The 21956-nt window shown below is 34.5% G+C and overlaps 2 protein-coding genes across 2 annotated transcripts; both read right to left on the bottom strand.

The window, feature by feature from the left end:
* Window positions 1–3096: 3096 nt before the first annotated feature.
* LOC117321434 lies at window positions 3097–14365 on the bottom strand. Its single transcript, XM_033875851.1, has 6 exons — window positions 14353–14365; window positions 13332–13417; window positions 10838–11042; window positions 5228–6290; window positions 4675–4985; window positions 3097–4282 (listed from the first exon to the last, which is right to left on the bottom strand). The coding sequence occupies exons 1-6, from the start codon at window positions 14363–14365 to the stop codon at window positions 3870–3872; spliced, it is 2091 nt and encodes a 696-aa protein (XP_033731742.1). The 3' UTR covers window positions 3097–3869.
* A 3000-nt stretch (window positions 14366–17365) lies between these two features.
* LOC117321435 (putative ankyrin repeat protein RF_0381) lies at window positions 17366–20384 on the bottom strand (the record flags this gene model as incomplete). The annotated part of the gene is given in 2 exon segments (XM_033875852.1): window positions 17366–17998; window positions 20299–20384. Coding segments are annotated over 2 exon segments (527 nt in total), but the record flags the coding sequence as incomplete, so codon positions are not given.
* Window positions 20385–21956: the final 1572 nt, after the last annotated feature.

The following is a 21956-nucleotide window of genomic DNA, read 5'->3' as shown; positions in this document are numbered from 1 at the left end:
ATCAAAGTATTTGTCTATAAATAAAATCCTGTGAGCTATTAACGCTGTACATTCAAGTAAATAATGAAATTCATCATCAATTTACGATTATATAGTGAAAGGTTCGACATTCCTGTTTCATGTTACACGGGCACTTAATATAAAGAACGTTGATAAAGGCACAAAGACAAAATCTTTTGTTACACCCGGGTTCAAAATATCATATTCAAATAAAAATTTCCACTCCAATGTACATGTGTACTGCTGCGTGTACCATTAGCTAATTAAACAAGAAATATCTAAGTTGAACGGTGTAACATTTTGATAATTTCCAGGAGAGTGATGTCCGGGTATAATTCAGGTAGTACATACATGTACTTTTATTTAAATCCTAGTTCCACTCAGAGGTCTGCCGTCGGATAAGGAAATCAGCTTGGTAAAACCTAGGGTTTTCCCAGATGCATATATGCAGCTATATTTAGAGGCCACGAAATCTACCCGTGACGAATCTATTAAAAAGCCAAGTCATTCATCGTGCCGTTGGGACGGGGTAGAAAATGATTCACGGTACAGGTGCCTGTCATAGTCTACTGCCTTTATCATACATACCAATGCGTTGGGAATTCCCAACGCTGACAGCCTTTAAATGTTTATAACGTTCAATATGAGTTATCTATGATGAGTGGAATGGATAGAAAATTTCATTTTTATACTTTGCCATGCCAGCTTAAAAACTGCCCTAACAAAACTTAATTTATATGAATTATATGTGATTTTATCATTATATAAAGCATACTTCATGAGGCTTTTGCATTGATTCACACTTCCTCTGGGTAATAAACAAATCGAAATTTAATTAGGATTTAATCAATGGGTTGATATGTTACTGTTTATACAGAATCCCATAGGCCATGTTCATATACGTACATGTAAATGAATGTGTCTAGTACTGTCGAGATGTTAACAAAAAATCACATTGTTATTTCTCTTGATTTTAATTTTTATATCTCGGCTTCATTAACAATCCCGGAATATGTAATACGCCCATCCCTGTGTTAGAGGAAATAGTACTATAGACAATAATTAAAGAAGATTTAAATAATACTAGTGTTTATATCTAATAACATGTTGAGCTTAAAGGCTCGTCTTACACATGGCCAATATATGTATAGGATATACAATGTTTATTACAATGATAATAGAAGTGCTTGCCGTTGTAGTGTATTTTATCCATATATTTCGCTGGCGTTACGCTCTAATGGCACCCGAACAGCACAGGTGTATTAAGTAATATCACAAACACTCCTATGACAGCACACACGTACCTGTATTAACATCGGTATATAGGCTAGGTACATGTACAGTGAACAGCGATACCCGTCAAACATTTCTCCCACAGGCCACCCACCAGGTGGCAATGAACACTAACACATCACAGCATATTCAAAACGCACTGCACGATTGCCATTTATATATAAAATGTCATGAATCATAATTTTCTTCATACACTCTAATAATATTTAATACACATAAACTTCCTTCTATATTTCATTAAACACTGATCAGTATTTTCTAATTTATTGGAAATACATGTATTACATCAATATTCCCCATAACCCATACAACTATTTTTGCGCCATAGTGACAAAATGCCCATATACTATACAAACACATTTTATAAGCCCCAAAAAGAAAAACGTTTTTTTTTCTTTTTCCTTCTGTCGTCGCCCAGCGCGCTGCCTGAACTGATACTCTGCGGTGTACACGGGTACAACCCCGTGTGTCACACCACCCAGCGGAATACCCGTGGGAGAAAGTAATTTCGTGCTAATTCATTTTATTCAAACGCGCGAAATATGATTTACTATTTTCTCTAGACGAGATTAAAATGAGATATGTATCTAGACATAAAACGAATTCTTTATAGGTAGTCGGTATAGCTAATATATATATAACGCATATTCTTTGTGTTCTGTGCAAACAAAAATATATATTCTGCTGCCATTGTTACATTTCATAGATTTCCTTCTGTGCTTTGTTTACTTAATCTTGGTCTCTACCCGACACCCGTCCTCGTAGGACCCTGTCTGTTGCAAGGACGTTAACAAAAACAAGAAAAGGGATTTGTTTACATCCGTTCTCACATGATCCTAACTGTTGTGGGGACGTTAACAAAATCAAAACAAGACAAACAAAGGGAGAAACGAGGTAGACAACGACGTTAACAGCAAATATGTTATCAGCCAGCATGAAGTCCTCCACGTTGTCCTCGTGTTGATGACATTTTGTGATTAAAGGTGCTACCCACATTGCATGTCTTGATAAATGTTGTGATACATCAGATTTCATTCGGTATCAAGTTTTAAATAAAAATCTGACGTTCTTACTTGGTCCGCCATCTTTCTTTTAGTAAGTAAAACAAACACATGTTTTTGTTGGAAAATGAAAAGTTTAAGAACAACAAATCAAAACAAAAATAAAAATCAACAAGAAACAACAATAATTTCTGCAGGCATTATTGACAAAGCCACGATGTCACATATTGCAGGTGAATTGTTTACGTTAACACAGCATTCACAAAAATATCTCGAATTTTTACAATAAATCACAATTTATTTCTGAAAGGTATATGATGTTTTTTCTTCAATTGACACTCTGGTACCGACCTAACTACTTCAATATATATCTTCTTTGAAATGCAAAGTTAGACATAAATGCATGAAATATTTACATATTAAAATAATGTCTTTGCTAATCATTGGATTTTACACATCCTGGTTCAGGGGTTTAACAAAGGAATATTTTCATATACATGTATATCTGTAACACAGTCTTGTTTCGTTCCCTGTGTTCTGGTCTGGGAATATTGATATATTCTTACTGCTTTTCCGTGTCTGTTTGAATCGAGGACAAGCTTGTATAAAAATGAAGCATTACATTATTTGTGTAAACTATTTTAGTTAATTAACTGATTATAATAGTCAAATGCGATTGGCAGGTAAATGATGGTGTAATTTGGTTTGGTTTTATTTGTTTAACGTCCTATCAACAGCTAAGGTCATTTAAGGACGCCCCCCAACCCCTAACCCCACCCCCCACCCCCACACCCCACCCCACCCCCGTGCGTGCGTATGGGTGTGATGAATGTGTATGTGTAAAATGATGGTGTGAGGGTTGATACAACAAAATGTAAATCTGTACATGATGGTGTGTTTTTTCCTTTTTTTTTAAATTATATATGTATGTTTATTTCTTTGCTATTTTGGTAAACTATTTAATAAGTATATATATGAAATACTATATAGTATTACTTCATACAGAATGCGCCACTAAATTACTATGTATACAAAAGGACATATAATTGCTATATATGCCATTCATTACTACACTATATACACAATAAGCCCCTAATATATTATGCAATTGTATATACATTAAGCCCCTTATCTATATTATACACAATAAGTCCCTAATTTATTATTTATACAATATGCTCCTTATTAATCGTATATACAATATGTATCTAATTAACTATATATACAATAGGCATATATACATGTAGAATTCAAACAACGAGGTTAACAGCTCCCTAGAGATCGACCACGCCTCTAAGTACACGTTTATAACGCGGCTATTCACAGATGATACGTGGTTATATTTGATACAAAATAATTCGCCCTGTCTCTCCTTGTACAATAAAATTAGTCCATACCTCGAGGTGAATTATACAAAATCCTAAATCTTATTTAAATATATACATAACATTACGATTGGGTCTATTTTCCCATTTAGCTGCACACTGGAACATTTTCTTGCATTAAATGATAATATTACTTGTATTAGGATAAATTTCCATTTTTTGCATCCTTATTGAAATTTTGAAATCAGAGTTATGTTCGCGGTCGGAATACCTTTAAATTGCACCCAGATGTTTCTAACACTGGTTTGATCGGGATCACAATTCCGGATCCAGTGGCTTCGTCTGCTCCCACCAAGATCCCGACACAGATGAGAGAGTTGTCCCTTATCTGGAACACTCCTGCGCCCGAATCACCATGAGTCGAAAATGGCGGTAGATGACAATCATCCTCCGAGCACTGTCGATTCTCTATATAGTAAATTCCTCTCCAACGCTCTGTCTCTGAAACTCTTCCGTATATCCTGGAATTGAATTCTGCGGTTTCGATGCCTCGGTAAGTGCCATAGGTCACACCGGATGCACTCCCGAACTTGATAACCGTTTCCCCTACAGTAGGTTCACCATATTCGCCATGGTCGAATATTGGTTGGTTCTCTGGAATTCCTGAAACAAAATGAATTCAGAGACAATGAAGGTTATGTATTTTACTAAAATAATTGAGAGTCGATTGAATAATTATTGCTACGGATGGAAAGAAGTAATGTTTTGATTTTTTTATATCGTACGGTACGACGGCTGATTGATAAAAAGAACATACTCGAGTACGAGGCTCACAACCCTTGTACATCGTCACTTTCAGTAATCGGCTCCAACGCTAAAAAGGGTACAGTTCAAATAAAAAATCTCTTATGAACTTTTACAAGTATCAATTATAATAGAAATGGCTGCAAAATAATCAAAGCCTATTTTGAATATATATGGCATTCAAAAGCTATATAAATGTCACATAAAATAATTAAATGAAAGATTTAAGAAAACATTAGTAATGTAGAAACCTTGTTCAGAGAGTTGTCCCTGACTAAATGCAGCAAACCCCGGTGACAGTGGCGCCCTCGCTGGAACCGTGATCTCAACAATAGCGATATCTATGGACGTAGCTTCATTCAGGCTGTACTTCAGATAAACTACTTCACCACATATCCGGTCATCCTCCGGATACCCTGTGTTTCCGGTGCTTGGTTGTAGGACAGGTATATTGGGTACGCTGTCCTCAACATAAGTCACGGGGCCATTAACGACGTGTGCACACGTGATGAAACCAATCTTGCCATCTTGCAGTTCTACAAACGGACCAATGCTTCCGAACCTGTTGAGTACATATACATATGTAGAAATGAGTTACTTTGTATCTGTGTGTAGAAAACAATGGATCGGAATATGCCTTTGAAAGACATACCACCACCACCTACATCAACAACATCAACAACAAAAATAAAAACAACAAAAAAACAGTAAAGGACAAATTATGAGTCGGATGTTATAACATGTTCTCGAGAATCTCATTTACTGGAAGCCATTGTTGCCAGCAAATTTTTAACCAATACTCGCCTCAACGTTGGGTCGTCCGCAGTTCCGATGTTGCATCCAAAACTCAGGGGTTGATGTAGAGCGTTAGGACTGTGTACGTGATGTAGGACAACATGTCCCTCTCTAACATCTACAGGAAGTGTGTCATTCCCGACCTTTAGTTCCGGCGGAAATGCCAGCTCCTTGTCGGGAACGAACCCCTTGAAGTGGCATAAAATAACCAAACATGTTTGTTTCTTGAATGAGCCTCCGACGGATTTTACCGGCGATGACAAAATGCCTCGCAAATTTGAATGATTTTTCCAGAGTTTGTCGCTGTGTTGTTTGATTGCTCTGGCTACTAATATTCTGTCATCTTCTGACAAGATGTAGTTGTTCTGTTGGCAGTGATATAACGCTTTTCGACTCTCGTCGCTGGAGACAGATGGATTTCGGAACTGTACCGGGTAACCGGCCTCGTTTGTTTCACTGCCATGTGCGATGACGTCCGTGTATATTATAAACATTTTCTGTTTCTTTGGCTTGTATTCTCCAAACACGACCTCGATGAATTTATCTTTATATTGCTTTTCAAGCATCCCCTTGACGATATATGGCTTTAAAGTTACGTACCCATTTGCACACATCGACAGACACCGCCTAACAATGTCGTCATCAGTATATCGGATCAGAAGTGACGTCATTTCTTCTTTCCCTGAAAAGAAAGCTACCTCCAATGGAGTGAGCATTTGTTTGGGTTTCAGATGAATGTTGGGGAAGAATGCGCTATTTATTTTCTTCATTGTGTTTGCTCCGTTTTCAATCATGCGCAACACATCATATGAATTTCCCTCTGCTGCAGATCGATGCAGACCGATCCAGTTTCTGTGAATGACTTCCGGTGTCAAATGCTGAACTATGTCGTAAGAATCTTCCTTTGTGTGTGTAAGTGTTACGTCTCTACTATGTGGCGTCTCGTCGCCTTCAGGTGTATATTTGTCGGCCGCATCACGTATCCCAGATTCCGACGGAGAGCTGTCATGAGGTTTGTCAGCAGGCAAAGAGCTTCGGGGCTCACTAAAGTATCCAGACTCCATCATAGAAACTTAAACAATATAAAACAACATTAAACAATGCAATAGGCACGTTGTTTTATATATGTACGGATACAAGTGTCGTGTAATGACGTCAGCACATAGAGCTGTTGAATAAAATGTTTCCAATTTTAGTCATCGTTACCTTTGCAAGGTATATAAAACGCTGAACATGGATATATTTTGCTACACTGCATATAATCCTTGTATAATTCTGTTGAACATGTATATTTACATTCCATACATTTTTTTATCACATTACTATCCCGTTCTGCCATGTGACGCGGCCATGTCAGAAACATCGTAAGACACGTGTGTAATAACACTATTGTGATGTCATAATAGACACATGCGTAATAACACTATTATGTCATATTAAATATGTGACGTCGTATGATTGTCTCGGTAGATGGAAACGTCCCATCCGAGCTGGATTTCATTTGTTTGCTTATATTTTCATCAATAGTAGTGATGTGATAAACAGAATCTTACACTCATGGCTATGCCATATATGGAATTCATTAAACTCGCCTTAAGGCTTGAGGCATATAGAATTGTTGAACTCGTTTCGTGAATGTTAAATGACATAGCCACTCGTGTAAGATCCTTTATATATACCTCGTGTCTGACTTAAATATCATACGATGTAAGCATGCTTTAAGTAAAACTTGCTTAAGGGACACACACTTATTACGAATTTATGCTTACAACGATGTAAACTCCCGAGCCTGTTGCAGCCATTGATATTTCAAGACCCTACTTATGGATCTTTGATAAAACTACATTATTACAAAATATGAGATACATATAAGTTATAGTTAAGTACACTAAGGAGTAGTACAATAAGGGGTAGATACGAGCTCTAGGTTATAAGGGGTAGATATGAGTTCTAGTTAATAAGGAGTAGATATGAGTTACAGTTCAGTACACTAAGGGGTAGATATGAGTTCTAGTTAATAAGGGGTAGATATGAGTTCGAGTTCAGTACACTTAGGGGTAGATATGAGTTCTAGTTAATAAGGAGTAGATATGAGTTATGGTTCAGTACAATAAGGGGTAGATATGAGTTCTAGTTAATAAGGGGTAGATATGAGTTCTAGTTAATAAGGGGTAGATATGAGTTCTGGTTCAGTACAATAAGGGGTAGATATGAGTTCTAGTTAATAAGGGGTAGATATGAGTTCTAGTTAAGTACAATAAGGGGTAGATTTGAGTTCTAGTTAAGTACACTAAGGGGTATATATGAGTTATAGTTCAGTACACCAAGGGTAGATATGAGTTCTACTTAAGTACAATAAGGGGTAGATATGAGTTCTAGTTCAATACAATGAGGGGTAGATATGAGTTCTAGTTCAGTACACTAAGGGGTAGATATGAGTTCTACTTAAGTACAATAAGGGGGTAGATATGAGTTCTAGTTCAATACAATGAGGGGTAGATATGAGTTCTAGTTCAGTACACTAAGGGGTAGATATGAGTTCTAGTTCAGTACAATAAGGGGTAGATATGAGTTCTAGTTCAGTACAATAAGGGGTAGGCATGAGTTCTAGTTAAGTACAATAAGGGGTAGATATGAGTTCTAGTTCAGTACAATAAGGGGTAGGTATGAGTTCTAGTTAATAAGGGGCAGATATGAGTTCTAGTTCAGTACAATAAGGGGCAGATATGAGTTCTAGTTCAGTACAATAAGGGGTAGATATGAGTTCTAGTTAATAAGGGGCAGATATGAGTTCTAGTTCAGTACAATAAGGGTTAGATATGAGTTCTAGTTCAGTACAATAAGGGGTAGATATGAGTTCTAGTTAAGTACAATAAGGGGTAGGTATGAGTTCTAGTTAAGTACACTAAGGGGTAGATATGAGTTCTAGTTCAGTACAATAAGGGGTATATATGAGTTCTTGTTAATAAGGGGCAGATATGAGTTCTAGTTCAGTACAATAAGAGGCAGATATGAGTTCTAGTTCAGTACAATAAGGGGTAGATATGAGTTCTAGTTAAGTACAATAAGGGGTAGGTATGAGTTCTAGTTCAGTACAATAAGGGGTAGATATGAGTTCTAGTTCAGTACAATAAGGGGTAGATATGAGTTCTAGTTCAGTACAATAAGGGGTAGATATGAGTTCTAGTTCAGTACAATAAGGGGTAGATATGAGTTCTAGTTAATAAGGGGTAGGTATGAGTTCTAGTTAAGTACAATAAGGGGTAGATATGAGTTCTACTTAAGTACAATAAGGGGTAGATATGAGTTCTAGTTAAGTACAATAAGGGGTAGATATGAGTTCTAGTTAAGTACACTAAGGGGTAGATATGAGTTTTAATTAAGTACAATAAGGGGTAGATATGAGTTCTAGTTAATAAGGGGTAGATATGAGTTCTAGTTAATAAGGGGTAGATATGAGTTCTAGTTAAGTACAATAAGGGGTAGGTATGAGTTCTAGTTAAGTACAATAAGGGGTAGATATGAGTTCTAGTTCAGTACAATAAGGGGTAGATATGAGTTCTAGTTAAGTACAATAAGGGGTAGGTATGAGTTCTAGTTAAGTACACTAAGGGGTAGATATGAGTTCTAGTTCAGTACAATAAGGGGTATATATGAGTTCTTGTTAATAAGGGGCAGATATGAGTTCTAGTTCAGTACAATAAGAGGCAGATATGAGTTCTAGTTCAGTACAATAAGGGGTAGATATGAGTTCTAGTTAAGTACAATAAGGGGTAGGTATGAGTTCTAGTTCAGTACAATAAGGGGTAGATATGAGTTCTAGTTCAGTACAATAAGGGGTAGATATGAGTTCTAGTTCAGTACAATAAGGGGTAGATATGAGTTCTAGTTCAGTACAATAAGGGGTAGATATGAGTTCTAGTTAATAAGGGGTAGGTATGAGTTCTAGTTAAGTACAATAAGGGGTAGATATGAGTTCTACTTAAGTACAATAAGGGGTAGATATGAGTTCTAGTTAAGTACAATAAGGGGTAGATATGAGTTCTAGTTAAGTACACTAAGGGGTAGATATGAGTTTTAATTAAGTACAATAAGGGGTAGATATGAGTTCTAGTTAATAAGGGGTAGATATGAGTTCTAGTTAATAAGGGGTAGATATGAGTTCTAGTTAAGTACAATAAGGGGTAGGTATGAGTTCTAGTTAAGTACAATAAGGGGTAGATATGAGTTCTAGTTCAGTACAATAAGGGGTAGATATGAGTTCTAGTTCAGTACAATAAGGGGTAGATATGAGTTCTAGTTCAGTACAATAAGGGGTAGATATGAGTTCTAGTTAATAAGGGGTAGATATGAGTTCTAATTCAGTACAATAAGGGTTAGATATGAGTTCTAGTTCAGTACAATAAGGGGTAGGTATGAGTTCTAGTTCAGTACAATAAGGGGTAGATATGAGTTCTAGTTCAGTACAATAAGGGGTAGATATGAGTTCTAGTTCAGTACAATAAGGGGTAGATATGAGTTCTAGTTCAGTACAATAAGGGGTAGATATGAGTTCTAGTTAATAAGGGGTAGGTATGAGTTCTAGTTAAGTACAATAAGGGGTAGATATGAGTTCTACTTAAGTACAATAAGGGGTAGATATGAGTTCTAGTTAAGTACAATAAGGGGTAGATATGAGTTCTAGTTAAGTACACTAAGGGGTAGATATGAGTTTTAATTAAGTACAATAAGGGGTAGATATGAGTTCTAGTTAATAAGGGGTAGATATGAGTTCTAGTTAATAAGGGGTAGATATGAGTTCTAGTTAAGTACAATAAGGGGTAGGTATGAGTTCTAGTTAAGTACAATAAGGGGTAGATATGAGTTCTAGTTCAGTACAATAAGGGGTAGATATGAGTTCTAGTTCAGTACAATAAGGGGTAGATATGAGTTCTAGTTCAGTACAATAAGGGGTAGATATGAGTTCTAGTTAATAAGGGGTAGATATGAGTTCTAATTCAGTACAATAAGGGTTAGATATGAGTTCTAGTTCAGTACAATAAGGGGTAGATATGAGTTCTAGTTAATAAGGGATAGATATGAGTTCTAGTTAAGTACAATAAGAGGTAGATATGAGTTCTAGTTAATAAGGGATATATATGAGTTCTAATTCAGTACAATAAGGGGTAGATATGAGTTCTAGTTCAGTACAATAAGGGGTAGATATGAGTTCTAGTTAATAAGGGGTAGATATGAGTTCTAATTCAGTACAATAAGGGTTAGATATGAGTTCTAGTTCAGTACAATAAGGGGTAGATATGAGTTCTAGTTCAGTACAGTCTGGGGTAGATATGAGTTCTCGTTCAGTACAATAAAGGGTAGATATGAGTTCTAGGTAATAAGCTTATAATGATGATAACTTGCATTGCATGTATGAAGAGTCAAACTGGTCATATCTCGCAAGATGGTGGACCATGTCTGTCTGTTTGGCCTCCCCTGCCAAGTCAAGGACACTCCTTCTGTCTGCTGTTCTTGCCTTCAGGTCGATCCCAGTCTCAAGTAACTTATCAAACATCTCAATATTACCCGAGCGGGCGGCATGGTGTAGCACATTATATCCTGCCGGGTCGAGAAACTGACCTTTGACATGGCACGCGGGATAGTTGTCTATCAGATGACGTATCATCTCAGATTGTCCATTACGTGCCGCATAGTGCAATACGGACGAGCCACTCTTGGTGGTAGAATGTACAGGGATACCATGTCTGACTATGGTGTCCAGTTCCTCCACGTCTCCTTTCTCGGAACTAGACAGCAAATCAACTATGGTATACTTTCTCTTAACCTGAAAATATCATAATGTCACAGTTTGTGTCTGTAAAGTTACGACAGTAGTGCAATAGTATGATAATAGTACGATAATAGTACAATAATTTTTCGATAATAGTATGATAAAAGTACGATAAAAGTACGATAATAGAACGATAATAGTACGATAATAGAACGATAATAGTACGATAATAGTACGATAAAAGTACGATAATAGTACGATAATAGTACGATAATAGTACGATAATAGTACGATAATAGTACGATAATAGTATGATAATAGTACGATATTAGTACGGTAATAGAACGATAATAGAACGATAATAGTACGATAATAGTACGATAAAAGTACGATAATAGAACGATAATAGTACGATAATAGTACGATAATAGTACGATAATAGTATGATAATAGTACGATAATAGTATGATAATAGTACGATATTAGTACGGTAATAGAACGATAATAGTACGATAATAGTACGATAATAGTACGATAATAGTATGATAATAGTACGATAATAGTACGATATTAGTACGGTAATAGAACGATAATAGTACGATAATAGTACGATAATAGTACGATAATAGTATGATAATAGTACGATAATAGTACGATAATAGTACGATAATAGAACGATAATAGTACGATAATAGTACGATAATAGTATGATAATAGTACGATAATAGTACGATATTAGTACGGTAATACTACGATAATAGTATGATAAAAGTACGATACTTATTATAATAGTACGATAATAGTATGATAATAGTACAATAATAGTACGATAGTAGTACAATAATAGTACAATAATAGAACGATAATAATACGATAATAATACGATAATAGTACGATAATAGTACGATAATAGTATGATAATAGTACGATAATAGTACAATAATAGTACAATAATAGTACGATAATAATACGATAATAGTACGATAATAGTACGATAATAGTACGATATTAGTACGATAATAGTACGATAATAGTACGATAATAGTATGATAATAGTATGATAATAGCACGATAATAGTAGGTAATAGAACGATAATAGTACGATTATTATAATAGGTAATATTACGATAATAGTACGACAATACGGCAATAGTAGGATATGATAGCACGATGATACATAGAAAATGCTGTTACAATATTTCGACAAATGTAAACAAATTCCGCATATTAAATGTTTCCCAGCATTTTATTGTGGAAAACTTCATCGATTAATCATACCTTTGTTTTTGATTCATGCTTCCCATAACAAATCATGAAAATGTTACTTTAGTTTGAGAATCTCCTTTCAAATGGAAATTGAAATAAGCTTATTTATTATATTTTTACCAGTGAAATATCAAAAATTATTCATTCTATAAATGTGATATTTAATATACTTGTGAAAAATATCACTTTTGCTGATTTGACCAATCAAATGAATGATTAGAAAAAACCTAAATAATTGACCAATCAGAAAGCCCGACATATATCTCAGCACCTGGACAGGGGGAACTACATTTTTTGTTTACACATTATCGCTGTAGGCCTAGTTAGCATACGGGGTAGGGTTTTCGTTGATAAAAAATGTAATTAACAGAATATCTAACAGTGTCTTCAGTAATACCAAATATATTTCACTCGTGTGGCTAATATTTTGATATCAAAATATTAGCCCCACTCGTGAAATATATTTGGTATTACTGAAAACACTGTTAGATATCCTCTATGTATCTATTAAGATTTTGTATTCATTAAATGTGTTAAGGTGACAGTTATATGAAAGATGCTAAATAAGAGACAGCCTACTGACTCCTTCTCATAGAAGTACACATACTTCTGTAGTAACATCAAGGGTATAGAAATAAATCTAGCACCAGCAGGAAAAAAATAAAATAACAATTGCTCGAGTAAATTTACTTACGGGACTGATTTACGGCATTATTTTTTCGGGATATATATGGTTTTCCGATTTTAAGGCAAAAAGAAGACAAATTAACTCAAAGTTTTGATGAATGGATATCACGTAAAGGATGTAGCTTCTCATATTTAAAAAAAAAATAGCATTGTTTTCAACAGATCAAAATTACTCTTTTCGAAAATGTAGATTCTTTCAAAACTGACGTGATAGTCATAAGTAATACTCATAATCTTCACTACACTACACTAGTGAAATCCTGTTCGACCGTTGAGATAATATAGATATTATTTTCCCTCTAAGTGGGTGAACATATTTTGCTCTTTTTGATACTATCCGAATACAGCAATGAAGTTTCGTCCGTAAAAATGTGTCAACATGGGACTAACCTCGTCATCTACATCATCGACCTCACCAAATGAAAGAGATAGCCCGGTGTCGTATTGCTCTTTTTCTACTGCGACCCCAGCTTGACCTTAAAATAAATAAACATTTCATTAAGTACAAATATCTTTATAGTAATCGCCTGTTGTTCAACATTAATAAGATTTTCAAAGACGGAGAAAAATGAGAATGGGCTTTGTATTTTTTTCGACATTTAAATGCATGGTACGATTGTATTTGTTATGCATAAAGATATTTCCCCCCGGTTATCCGAACCTTCCTATTTTAATCCCCCGATCCTGTTGTTTTTATTGACTAAAAATGAATCCAATCTGGAATCGTGATCCTATTGGAGAGATTTAAATAATGCGAGTAAAATAATCCACTAGACGTTTTACTTCTACAAAACGACACACATGCGATTAAAACGTGTGTAGTTAACTCGATCGTGTAAAATCATCATAGGAGAAAGCGGTCTTAATGTAAATATAAATGCACATTTATATGTTATATAATGCATATATAACATCATATTCCAGTGTTTAATTATTAAAAGTTAAGAGACGAACAAAAAAGGTCAAATAAAATGTATTTCTGACCTTCCTACCCTATTTTTTGGTTGACATATAAGTCATGAGCAAATCGCCATCGTTCATAACGTAAACAAGTGTTTGTTTATTTAGGTTGAAGCGGGAAGCGGATTTTCTGAAGTGAGCGAAGGTTTGTTTAATGATTTATATCAATATACTCGTTGCTGTTATTCAATCCTTTTGTAGTAAACTACAATAGTTCCATTGTTTGACTTGATATACATTAAGAACCAACTCCTATAGTCCGATCCCTGATATCTTTCTCTCTATCATAGTAATCTATCTCAATGTGCATTCGAAAATAAGACATTGTTTAACCAAATATAAGTTTATTCTAATTTGGTTCAGATATTTTAAATGAATGGTTTCTAATTACCCCGCGTTCAGACGGTGTATATGAGAGGGAAATACATATTTTCACTGCGAAATCTTATACTTTCACTGCTCATCGCTGCAGTGAAAAAATAGGTTTGATCAGTTTGATAAATACCTTAATTGCATTTTTGTCAGTGAAATATTGAAATGTTTCAAACTACACTTGTTGTAATAAAACTAATATTTTCACTGCAGCGATGAGCAGTATATTGATATTCTGTCATACTCCTAAAATATATGTTATATTAGACAGGAAACCATTCCACATCCTCTAAAAATATCACAGGCAAAAATGCACTTACGCGTTTCGTGAATGTTAAATGACATAGCCACTCGTGTAAGATCCTTTATATATACCTCGTGTCTGACTTAAATATCATACGATGTAAGCATGCTTTAAGTAAAACTTGCTTAAGGGACACACACTTAATACGAATTTATGCTTACAACGATGTAAACTCCCGAGCCTGTTGCAGCCATTGATATTTCAAGACCCTACTAATGGATCTTTGATAAAACTACATTATTACGAAATATGAGATACATATAAGTTCTAGTTAAGTACACTAAGGAGTAGTACAATAAGGCGTAGATACGAGCTCTAGGTTATAAGGGGTAGATATGAGTTATAGTTAATAAGGAGTAGATGTGAGTTCTGGTTCAGTACAATAAGGGGTAGATATGAGTTCTAGTTAATAAGGGGTAGATATGAGTTCTAGTTAATAAGGGGTAGATATGAGTTATAGTTAATAAGGGGTAGATATGAGTTCTAGTACAGTACAATAAGGGGTAGATATGAGTTCTAGTTCAGTACAATAAGGGGTAGATTTGAGTTCTAGTTAAGTACACTAAGGGGTAGATATGAGTTCTAGTTCAGTACACCAAGGGTAGATATGAGTTCTACTTAAGTACAATAAGGGGGTAGATATGAGTTCTAGTTCAATACAATGAGGGGTAGATATGAGTTCTAGTTCAGTACACTAAGGGGTAGATATGAGTTCTAGTTCAGTACAATAAGGGGTAGATATGAGTTCTAGTTCAGTACAATAAGGGGTAGGCATGAGTTCTAGTTAAGTACAATAAGGGGTAGATATGAGTTCTAGTTCAGTACAATAAGGGGTAGGTATGAGTTCTAGTTAATAAGGGGCAGATATGAGTTCTAGTTCAGTACAATAAGGGGCAGATATGAGTTCTAGCTCAGTACAATAAGGGGTAGATATGAGTTCTAGTTAATAAGGGGCAGATATGAGTTCTAGTTCAGTACAATAAGGGGCAGATATGAGTTCTAGTTCAGTACAATAAGGGGTAGATATGAGTTCTAGTTAAGTACAATAAGGGGTAGGTATGAGTTCTAGTTAAGTACACTAAGGGGTAGATATGAGTTCTAGTTCAGTACAATAAGGGGTATATATGAGTTCTAGTTAATAAGGGGTAGATATGAGTTCTAGTTCAGTACAATAAGGGGCAGATATGAGTTCTAGTTCAGTACAATAAGGGGTAGATATGAGTTCTAGTTAAGTACAATAAGGGGTAGGTATGAGTTCTAGTTCAGTACAATAAGGGGTACATATGAGTTCTAGTTCAGTACAATAAGGGGTAGATATGAGTTCTAGTTCAGTACAATAAGGGGTAGATATGAGTTCTAGTTCAGTACAATAAGGGGTAGATATGAGTTCTAGTTCAGTACAATAAGGGGTAGGTATGAGTTCTAGTTAATAAGGGGTAGGTATGAGTTCTAGTTAAGTACAATAAGGGGTAGATATGAGTTCTACTTAAGTACAATAAGGGGTAGATATGAGTTCTAGTTAAGTACAATAAGGGGTAGATATGAGTTCTAGTTAAGTACACTAAGGGGTAGATATGAGTTTTAATTAAGTACAATAAGGGGTAGATATGAGTTCTAGTTAATAAGGGGTAGATATGAGTTCTAGTTAATAAGGGGTAGATATGAGTTCTAGTTAATAAGGGGTAGATATGAGTTCTAGTTAAGTACAATAAGGGGTAGGTATGAGTTCTAGTTAAGTACAATAAGGGGTAGATATGAGTTCTAGTTCAGTACAATAAGGGGTAGATATGAGTTCTAGTTCAGTACAATAAGGGGTAGATATGAGTTCTAGTTCAGTACAATAAGGGGTAGATATGAGTTCTAGTTCAGTACAATAAGGGGTAGATATGAGTTCTAGTTCAGTACAATAAGGGGTAGATATGAGTTCTAGTTCAGTACAATAAGGGGTAGATATGAGTTCTAGTTAATAAGGGGTAGATATGAGTTCTAATTCAGTACAATAAGGGTTAGATATGAGTTCTAGTTCAGTACAATAAGGGGTAGGTATGAGTTCTAGTTCAGTACAATAAGGGGTAGATATGAGTTCTAGTTCAGTACAATAAGGGGTAGATATGAGTTCTAGTTCAGTACAATAAGGGGTAGATATGAGTTCTAGTTCAGTACAATAAGGGGTAGATATGAGTTCTAGTTAATAAGGGGTAGGTATGAGTTCTAGTTAAGTACAATAAGGGGTAGATATGAGTTCTACTTAAGTACAATAAGGGGTAGATATGAGTTCTAGTTCAGTACAATAAGGGGTAGATATGAGTTCTAGTTAAGTACACTAAGGGGTAGATATGAGTTTTAATTAAGTACAATAAGGGGTAGATATGAGTTCTAGTTAATAAGGGGTAGATATGAGTTCTAGTTAATAAGGGGTAGATATGAGTTCTAGTTAAGTACAATAAGGGGTAGGTATGAGTTCTAGTTAAGTACAATAAGGGGTAGATATGAGTTCTAGTTCAGTACAATAAGGGGTAGATATGAGTTCTAGTTCAGTACAATAAAGGGTAGATATGAGTTCTAGTTCAGTACAATAAGGGGTAGATATGAGTTCTAGTTAATAAGGGGTAGATATGAGTTCTAATTCAGTACAATAAGGGTTAGATATGAGTTCTAGTTCAGTACAATAAGGGGTAGATATGAGTTCTAGTTAATAAGGGATAGATATGAGTTCTAGTTAAGTACAATAAGAGGTAGATATGAGTTCTAGTTAATAAGGGATATATATGAGTTCTAATTCAGTACAATAAGGGGTAGATATGAGTTCTAGTTAATAAGGGATAGATATGAGTTCTAATTCAGTACAATAAGGGTTAGATATGAGTTCTAGTTCAGTACAATAAGGGGTAGATATGAGTTCTAGTTCAGTACAGTCTGGGGTAGATATGAGTTCTCGTTCAGTACAATAAAGGGTAGATATGAGTTCTAGGTAATAAGCTTATAATGATGATAACTTGCATTGCATGTATGAAGAGTCAAACTGGTCATATCTCGCAAGATGGTGGACCATGTCTGTCTGTTTGGCCTCCCCTGCCAAGTCAAGGACACTCCTTCCGTCTGCTGTTCTTGCCTTCAGGTCGATCCCAGTCTCAAGTAACTTATCAAACATCTCAATATTACCCGAGCGGGCGGCATGGTGTAGCACATTATATCCTGCCGGGTCGAGAAACTGACCTTTGACATGGCACGCGGGATAGTTGTCTATCAGATGACGTATCATCTCAGATTGTCCATTACGTGCCGCATAGTGCAATACGGACGAGCCACTCTTGGTGGTAGAATGTACAGGGATACCATGTCTGACTATGGTGTCCAGTTCCTCCACGTCTCCTTTCTCGGAACTAGACAGCAAATCAACTATGGTATACTTTCTCTTAACCTGAAAATATCATAATGTCACAGTTTGTGTCTGTAAAGTTACGACAGTAGTGCAATAGTATGATAATAGTACGATAATAGTACAATAATTTTTCGATAATAGTATGATAAAAGTACGATAAAAGTACGATAATAGAACGATAATAGTACGATAATAGAACGATAATAGTACGATAATAGTACGATAAAAGTACGATAATAGTACGATAATAGTACGATAATAGTATGATAATAGTACGATAATAGTACGATATTAGTACGATAATAGTACGATAATAGTATGATATTAGTACGATATTAGTACGGTAATAGAACGATAATAGAACGATAATAGTACGATAATAGTACGATAAAAGTACGATAATAGAACGATAATAGTACGATAATAGTACGATAATAGTACGATAATAGTATGATAATAGTACGATAATAGTATGATAATAGTACGATATTAGTATGGTAATAGAACGATAATAGTACGATAATAGTACGATAATAGTATGATAATAGTACGATAATAGTACGATATTAGTACGGTAATAGAACGATAATAGTACGATAATAGTACGATAATAGTACGATAATAGTATGATAATAGTACGATAATAGTACGATAATAGAACGATAATAGTACGATAATAGTACGATAATAGTATGATAATAGTACGATAATAGTACGATATTAGTACGGTAATACTACGATAATAGTATGATAAAAGTACGATACTTATTATAATAGTACGATAATAGTATGATAATAGTACAATAATAGTACGATAATAGTACAATAATAGTACAATAATAGAACGATAATAATACGATAATAATACGATAATAGTACGATAATAGTATGATAATAGTATGATAATAGTACGATAATAGTACAATAATAGTACAATAATAGTACGATAATAATACGATAATAGTACGATAATAGTACGATAATAGTACGATATTAGTACGATAATAGTACGATAATAGTACGATAATAGTATGATAATAGTATGATAATAGTATGATAATAGCACGATAATAGTAGGTAATAGAACGATAATAGTACGATTATTATAATAGGTAATATTACGATAATAGTACGACAATACGGCAATAGTAGGATATGATAGCACGATGATACATAGAAAATGCTGTTACAATATTTCGACAAATGTAAACAAATTCCGCATATTAAATGTTTCCCAGCATTTTATTGTGGAAAACTTCATCGATTAATCATACCTTTGTTTTTGATTCATGCTTCCCATAACAAATCATGAAAATGTTACTTTAGTTTGAGAATCTCCTTTCAAATGGAAATTGAAATAAGCTTATTTATTATATTTTTACCAGTGAAATATCAAAAATTATTCATTCTATAAATGTGATATTTAATATACTTGTGAAAAATATCACTTTTGCTGATTTGACCAATCAAATGAATGATTAGAAAATACCTAAATAATTGACCAATCAGAAAGCCCGACATATATCTCAGCACCTGGACAGGGGGAACTACATTTTTTGTTTACACATTATCGCTGTAGGCCTAGTTAGCATACGGGGTAGGGTTTTCGTTGATAAAAAATGTAATTAACAGAATATCTAACAGTGTCTTCAGTAATACCAAATATATTTCACTCGTGTGGCTAATATTTTGATATCAAAATATTAGCCCCACTCGTGAAATATATTTGGTATTACTGAAAACACTGTTAGATATCCTCTATGTATCTATTAAGATTTTGTATTCATTAAATGTGTTAAGGTGACAGTTATATGAAAGATGCTAAATAAGAGACAGCCTACTGACTCCTTCTCATAGAAGTACACATACTTCTGTAGTAACATCAAGGGTATAGAAATAAATCTAGCACCAGCAGGAAAAAAATAAAATAACAATTGCTCGAGTAAATTTACTTACGGGACTGATTTACGGCATTATTTTTTCGGGATATATATGGTTTTCCGATTTTAAGGCAAAAAGAAGACAAATTAACTCAAAGTTTTGATGAATGGATATCACGTAAAGGATGTAGCTTCTCATATTTAAAAAAAAAATAGCATTGTTTTCAACAGATCAAAATTACTCTTTTCGAAAATGTAGATTCTTTCAAAACTGACGTGATAGTCATAAGTAATACTCATAATCTTCACTACACTACACTAGTGAAATCCTGTTCGACCGTTGAGATAATATAGATATTATTTTCCCTCTAAGTGGGTGAACATATTTTGCTCTTTTTGATACTATCCGAATACAGCAATGAAGTTTCGTCCGTAAAAATGTGTCAACATGGGACTAACCTCGTCATCTACATCATCGACCTCACCAAATGAAAGAGATAGCCCGGTGTCGTATTGCTCTTTTTCTACTGCGACCCCAGCTTGACCTTAAAATAAATAAACATTTCATTAAGTACAAATATCTTTATAGTAATCGCCTGTTGTTCAACATTAATAAGATTTTCAAAGACGGAGAAAAATGAGAATGGGCTTTGTATTTTTTTCGACATTTAAATGCATGGTACGATTGTATTTGTTATGCATAAAGATATTTCCCCCCGGTTATCCGAACCTTCCTATTTTAATCCCCCGATCCTGTTGTTTTTATTGACTAAAAATGAATCCAATCTGGAATCGTGATCCTATTGGAGAGATTTAAATAATGCGAGTAAAATAATCCACTAGACGTTTTACTTCTACAAAACGACACACATGCGATTAAAACGTGTGTAGTTAACTCGATCGTGTAAAATAATCATAGGAGAAAGCGGTCTTAATGTAAATATAAATGCACATTTATATGTTATATAATGCATATATAACATCATATTCCAGTGTTTAATTATTAAAAGTTAAGAGACGAACAAAAAAGGTCAAATAAAATGTATTTCTGACCTTCCTACCCTATTTTTTGGTTGACATATAAGTCATGAGCAAATCGCCATCGTTCATAACGTAAACAAGTGTTTGTTTATTTAGGTTGAAGCGGGAAGCGGATTTTCTGAAGTGAGCGAAGGTTTGTTTAATGATTTATATCAATATACTCGTTGCTGTTATTCAATCCTTTTGTAGTAAACTACAATAGTTCCATTGTTTGACTTGATATACATTAAGAACCAACTCCTATAGTCCGATCCCTGATATCTTTCTCTCTATCATAGTAATCTATCTCAATGTGCATTCGAAAATAAGACATTGTTTAACCAAATATAAGTTTATTCTAATTTGGTTCAGATATTTTAAATGAATGGTTTCTAATTACCCCGCGTTCAGACGGTGTATATGAGAGGGAAATACATATTTTCACTGCGAAATCTTATACTTTCACTGCTCATCGCTGCAGTGAAAAAATAGGTTTGATCAGTTTGATAAATACCTTAATTGCATTTTTGTCAGTGAAATATTGAAATGTTTCAAACTACACTTGTTGTAATAAAACTAATATTTTCACTGCAGCGATGAGCAGTATATTGATATTCTGTCATACTCCTAAATATATGTTATATTAGACAGGAAACCATTCCACATCCTCTAAAAATATCACAGGCAAAAATGCACTTACGCGTTTCGTGAATGTTAAATGACATAGCCACTCGTGTAAGATCCTTTATATATACCTCGTGTCTGACTTAAATATCATACGATGTAAGCATGCTTTAAGTAAAACTTGCTTAAGGGACACACTTAATACGAATTTATGCTTACAACGATGTAAACTCCCGAGCCTGTTGCAGCCATTGATATTTCAAGACCCTACTAATGGATCTTTGATAAAACTACATTATTACGAAATATGAGATACATATAAGTTCTAGTTAAGTACACTAAGGAGTAGTACAATAAGGCGTAGATACGAGCTCTAGGTTATAAGGGGTAGATATGAGTTATAGTTAATAAGGGGTAGATATGAGTTATAGTTAATAAGGGGTAGATATGAGTTCTAGTACAGTACAATAAGG

The sequence above is a fragment of the Pecten maximus genome, unplaced genomic scaffold, assembly GCF_902652985.1.
Source record: "Pecten maximus unplaced genomic scaffold, xPecMax1.1, whole genome shotgun sequence".
Classification (NCBI taxonomy): domain Eukaryota; kingdom Metazoa; phylum Mollusca; class Bivalvia; order Pectinida; family Pectinidae; genus Pecten; species Pecten maximus.
Note: the sequence above shows the minus strand (reverse complement) of the source record. Positions and strands in the feature narration are given on the sequence as shown.